Source organism: Egretta garzetta, unplaced genomic scaffold, assembly GCF_000687185.1.
Source record: "Egretta garzetta isolate BGI_Z169 unplaced genomic scaffold, ASM68718v1 scaffold251, whole genome shotgun sequence".
Taxonomy (NCBI): Eukaryota; Metazoa; Chordata; class Aves; order Pelecaniformes; family Ardeidae; genus Egretta; species Egretta garzetta.
The window spans coordinates 6,040,733-6,047,018 of NW_009258952.1; the positions used below are offsets into that span (position 1 = coordinate 6,040,733).

General features: G+C 39.9%; 1 protein-coding gene across 9 annotated transcripts in view; it reads left to right on the forward strand.

Moving 5' to 3' along the window:
- Positions 1 to 6,286, forward strand: part of EYA1 (EYA transcriptional coactivator and phosphatase 1) — an 84,777-nt gene that overhangs the window by 73,599 nt on the left and 4,892 nt on the right. For all 9 annotated transcript variants that reach the window (XM_035890094.1, XM_009634503.2, XM_035890093.1 and 6 more), the window contains one exon: positions 2,717 to 2,817. In XM_035890094.1, coding sequence (XP_035745987.1) covers positions 2,717 to 2,817 — 101 coding nt within the window. The remainder of the gene's footprint in view (positions 1 to 2,716; positions 2,818 to 6,286) is intronic.

Sequence of the window (6,286 nt, forward strand, 5' to 3'; positions counted from 1 at the left end):
GGCAGAACCAGTCCCAGATTTTTACCTCTGTCTTTCCACAGTGGAAATCCTCTCTGTCCCAAATTCAAGCTCATGCTTTTATACTTAGATCAGGATAAAGTAGAAAAATCTTTGCTTGAAAATAAACACTTCACAACTTTTAAAGGAAAATTATTAGTGTTAGGTGAATGAAGCCTAGAGTTTTTATGGAATGCCCGTCATGTTTGGAATATCTCTTGATGAGCTCAAACAATAAATACTAATAACTCAGAATGAAAATTTTAAAGCAGGGACATTTTTTTTTTTCTGCAACAACAAGCCCTTTACATGCTTAGGTTTTGTATTTGGGAGAGTATCACTCTAATAAGTAATTTTAGAACTCACTGACGATCCTGTAAAGATATCCCTCATTAATTGAAGCACTAACCAGGTTACAATCCTCTTGCATGCCATAAATCCGCTGTGGGCACTCAGCTTTCTCCAGTAACATTTTGACCAGTTCTCGTGAGTGGTTCATGTGGAGCTCAGTGTTGTCAGCTGAAAGAACGCGTAAAACTTCCATCAGATAGCCTCGGCTGGGAGCATAGCTGCCATCCTGCCCATGCTTTTCCCCAGGCTGTCCTTCAGCAATGAGCACGCTGAATATGAAAGCAGAACATACCACCCCAAGAGCTGGATGCTTGGTCAGAAAACACATCTCCTCTTCCTGCAGTGCGTGATCTGCACTGAATGTTGGATTGTTGTTTGCACTTCACAGCTTAAACTCGAAACCTGAGGAATCTGAATGGTAAAGGGGAAAAAAACCCCAACCCTTTAATTAGTGTGAATGCAATATGTTTGAAAGGATTTATTAATTGGTCGGCTAAGCTGATTTGCAGTGACAAGCTGTTTTTGAACAACAGGGAGCCTGTAAGGGCTTTACAGCCCAGAACAGCAGGAAACTAAGACAACCATGGCCTTAAAACTTCTGTAGAATTAGGAACAAGAGGTTGACTCAAAGTGCCCTTCCCTCCTCATAAAAGTAAAGTGTATGGTTTTCATTTCAGGGTTATGTTATTGCATTCACTAATAATCCTCTTCTGTAAGAACGGGAAAATACCATAGCTTTCACTTTCATTCCATTAAGAAACAGGGGTTTAGTAGCAAAAATAGCTGTAAATAAACATTACTAGTCTAACTCTGATATGAATGTGCATGCGGAATGTAATTATTTAGGTTCATTCATACTGACTGTAATAAGCTTCAGCGGGGCAAATGTTTATTTCTGTTTTCTGGTTCAATATAAAGATGTTATTCTGAGTATGTGGAAGTACATAGGACCAGATGGCAATGGTGCATCTAACATGATTATGACATATCTGTTCTGTCTCAGATTCCCTCAAAATTGTGGGCTACATGAAAACATTTTTCATGTGTTCTTAAGTATCTATAGTACAGGAAGCTCAAATGGCCAAGAAAAAAAATGGTGGGTTATTTTTGTTTGGTTTTGTTTCTTAAAAAAAAACTTAGTTGAGAGTTTTATGCAGAAATTTGAAAGCATTACCATAAAAGATTTAAAACTGTTTTCTGGATAGAAATGTTATGGTGCCTTCTGTCGAAACTTAAAAAGTTTTCTAAAGCAAATTAAAACTTTGAATTATAATACTTTAAATACGTATTTTAATTAAAACATATTTTAGTAAATATTCACTTGTGACTTCACGTACACAGGACAGAAGGGTATTTTTGGAAAACTGCATTCAGTCACTGACTGTCACAGGACATCATGACATTTTTGTAACGTGACACGATTCATAATTTTCAAGCACTGTTTCAACATAGTGTTGGACATTTCTTATGCTTGGCACGACTGTTAAAGGGTGTCATTGAGTAGTTTGGCTTCTCTGCTGGCTGGAAACCTTTTTTTAATTTCCAGCCTATTTGTTCTTATGCTGGTATTGTTCTGTAGCTGAAATAACTATTTTGAAAAACACGATTTTTCCCTTTCGTTGCTGTTGACACACAGGTGAGTATGTACCATGACCAGACTGAAGTGATCTTTCAGAATGGGGACATTTGAGAAAATTCAACTGTAAGCATTCTTTCTGGATTACCAGTACCAGTACCCGAAGGTTCCCAGTATTGGTACCGACATGTAGGACTGGAGCAATGGGATCACGTCCCTCGGTCTATGCAGTGAAGTAATGAGCCACGTTAATGGATCCCAGTGCAGGATCGAGGACCTTGCCCACGTATTGGATTACAGGCATTTAAATCTAAATCTTTTGGGTGACCTTCTAAGTCAGGATACTACTGTTTCAGGAGCTGTGATTAATCTTGTCACAGGTTGTGGAGAAAAAGCTAGGATTTCAACTCAGATTCAATCAATTTGCTCAGTTCTGGATACTGGCTGTAAACAGCTGGTAGAGAATTCTGCTGGTAGGGAAATTCCCCCCAAATCTGTCTCAGATTAGGGAAGGAGACAAGAAAGGTGATATTGTGGACCTCTAGTCACTATGTCTACCATGGTGTGTGTACTAAAGGACCTCGCGGAGCAGATTTTAAGGTTGCCCGTCAGCTGCTGTGGCAGGAGTACAGCTGCAATCAGCCTTGATACGGCATCCTGCGGGAGAGGCTCTTCTCTCCCAGTAGCTCTAATTATGTATTCGAAGTGTTGGGGAGATCTGGGCTAAAAAGTGATTTATTTGATGTCATCCCATCACCACCTATCCTGAATAGTCTGATCTTTTTCTTTCAGGAAAGGAAAGTTGTTTTGAGCGAATAATTCAAAGATTTGGAAGAAAAGTAGTGTATGTTGTTATAGGGGACGGTGTCGAAGAAGAACAAGGCGCAAAAAAGGTAATGGCCCTTTTTCAGTGAGGGTTGATTTCAAGAGTCTGAAAGCAATATTGTCATTTCTTCAACATGGGACAGCATGCATTGACATTTGGGTTTTGTATCTTTGCTTTATGAAATATGGTTTGACCATATCTAGTAGAAAGCTACATGAAACTGTAGATAATATTGTGCCCTGCTGTTCTCCAAGAGACACATTAGCCATGTAGATTTGATGTATTTCAAAAAGGAGCCAGAAAATGGACCCCAGCTTTTGTGCCAAGAACTAATAGTTCTGTTTTCATTGGCATCCCAAAATACCACATAGGATGTTATGAATATAAGCAAAAAATGGCCATTCTTGCTGATCAAAGGCAGTGTGCTATTTGACTATGTGAAATCCGTATATGTCACACCTTGAAAAGGTATGTGGGACTGGAGTAGATATACATAAATTTTAGTTTTCCTGTGCGTCCATAATTTGGATTCTGTGTTCAGGTAACTACTTGTGGCTTGTCCTGCATTCATAACCCCAGTTAACTGAGCAGAGTATACTGTTTGACTATGTCTTTATTATTTTTTGCTTTCTTTGGAAAGAAGGGAAAAATTCACTTTTTTTTTTTTTTTTTGCCAGTGTGGAGTAAGCTCCATAAAAAGCAATACTTCCCACTGAGAAATAATAGGCAGTATTCCTAGCCTTGCTGTTCTACCCAAGTACAGCAGATACAGAATCTTCACTTGGAGGAATGAGGCATAGTATTGGCTATTTGAACAATAAGAGAAAGAGTAGGAAAATGGGCATTTCTGTTCTTGCTTCCTTTTACAGGTAAATTGCTTTTACACAGCTGCTTTTTTACCACAAAACTCTCTGTGGTACTTCTGTATCTGTTTCCACTGTAACTTTCTAAATTGGAGAAGTGAAACTAATTAGTCCACATGGTGTTTTAACAACCATTGACTGGTTTTCCTTCATGAAATCTGGGTTTTGTGCCCCCGAAGCGTTGCGGGTAGGTTCCCGGCTCGTCCCGGCACTTTGCAGAGTCTCAGTTTCATATATCCCTTTGGCGGACTGACGGGAACAGTTTGCTCCTTTCTCCTTCAGAAATGCCTTTCATCTTTGAGGAGAAATGTTTTCCCGCTGTAAATGATTACATTTTAAAAGCTGCATTTAAGATCAGGGGGGAAAAAAAAGTTCTTCTCTTTGTTCCTTTTCTGTTGCTTGGTGAAATAGTGTTGTATATGATAATGGCAGGAGTAGTCCTTTAGGTAACATTATCTAATTCAGTGCTTTTTTCAACAGGAAACATGATTCAGAAAAGCTTAAGAAAAAGCCTTTCCAGTCGCTAAGAGGAGTAGCAGTATAGAAAGTTCCTTTGTGCCATTACTTCTGTGTATTCTTTCTCGGTGGAAGGAATTTTCAGATTCAAAGCATGTTAGATGCTCTGGATTAAATTATCTGCTGCAGCGATGCCGGAGAAGTCAATAAGTAGACCAGCAGCCCTGCCTTTCTGCAGAAACTATTAATTTGATTAAGGAAAATGCTTCTGTGATTCTTAGCGTGTTTCTTACTCCACCGAAAAAGAACCCACCATTTCACACTGTGAAGGCAGGATTTGCCTCTTAAGTTTTGGGCCTCACATCCTACAAGAGCAAGAGCCACACAGTGCCTTGCGGTATGAGGAGCTGCTCCCAGCTCAGATGACGTCTTTTTGGTTTTCTGTTCCTCAGGTTGGCTTTAGGGTTATTAGGAGGAGTGAGCATGGGAATGCACCCTAGTGTATACTGGGCTTCAGTTTAAAGATGTATGCCCCATCTAAGGAGTAAATGGTATTGCTGTATTAGAAAACAGTAAAAGCCTAGACCTTCTCTGGAGAGTGTGCAAACAAAACAGGAGAAGATTTACCCCACAAAAACACCCAAAGCTCATCAATCCAAAGTGGCATAACTGTCCTATGATGTGCCCCATTGCCTGGCTTATCCCCTGAAGCTTGGTAGCTGGTTCCCTCCTACCTTCCTTCCCATCAGCACATTGGGTTTCGTGATATTCTCGGGGCAGGGACAGCTTTTGTGTTATCCCTTTGCACAGCACTTTGCTGAAGGGGTTTGGCCTGTGGTGAAGCCCCTAGCATATGTGCGTTTCTTTACACTACTTAGAGCATAAACCCTTCTTTAAATAGCACTTCATTGATTACATGTAAACTATAATGGGTGTTTTTAAGTGAGCATATAAATTCAAACCTATTTAATTTGAGAGATTTTTTTTATTCTGTGTTCGTTTAGTGAAAAGAGCTGAACTTCCAGCTTAGAAGGTAAGAAAGTTAAAGTTTGTTATTAAAAATAATTTACCAGTAATTTATCGATTACTTCATCAAAAAGAGAAATTTTCATTTATTTCCTTCATTCATGGAAAATCCTGAGTCAATAAAACAATAGAAAAAATGAAGGGGACAGTTAAAATCTTTTTACTATTGTCATTATTGTAAAAAATCAATAATAGAAACTTTTTAATACCATTTGAAAGATCATTGCTCTTTTGAGAAACATTTTTAGGATAGGCTGGTTTTGCACAAAATGCCTCTTTTGATTGATGAAAATAAATACAATACACTGAGGACACCGCGCGCTCTTACATTTCACATACCACAGGACAAGCCATGGTGTCAACACCTTTGTTTAGCTGCCACTTCCAGCAAAATATTTTATAGGACAATTAAAATTCTCAGGACGTTTGCGTTGCAGACTGAGGAATAATCGTACCCTTCTGGATCAGTTCAGCACACAGCCAGAGTGACTGTAATGCCAGGGTTCACACAGAGGTAATACCTTCGGATCAGCTTCCCTGGGAAAAGAGGGAGAGGGGAAAAAAAAAAAAAGAGAAACCGTTGTGAGAGCTGAGGGGTGCGTGGGACGGCAGCCGGCATCGGCGTGGGTGCCATGTGGGTCAGAGCTGCCGCATCTGAGTGCTGCTGCGGTGGCACAGCTATTTGCAGAATAAGTTTCTGGGGTTTTCTGCCAGCGACTCCATTGTCTTGGCATTTTGTTTTGCTTTGCTTTGTTTTGTTTTGTGTTTTGTTTTTTGTTTTGTTTAGTTGTGTTGTGTTTTGGTTTGTTTTGTTTGAGCTCGTCTTTTGCCTTTGCCTTTGGAGACACAGTTGGGAAATACTCATAAGGCAGAAAAAAACCCCAACTCCTAAGTCTTTCTACTTAGGAGAATCCTCCAAAGGATTTCTAATTTGTGAGAGGAGACAAAGGGGGAGGCTCTCTGCACTGTGGAGCTGGATTTTACATCAGGTGATTCGGGAGAGCCTGGGCAAATCAGCTTCTCCCTTTGTCTCCAGAATGGTCATGCTGCCTCGGAGGGAAATTGGGAGGAAAAATCATAAATCTTTGTGGAGCAATAAAGAGAATATAAATGGGTATCCAATATGCCACTGCTTTTAAGCTCACAGTCACACTGTGCTGGTCAGGTTTGGGGTAGGAAGTAAAGACGACC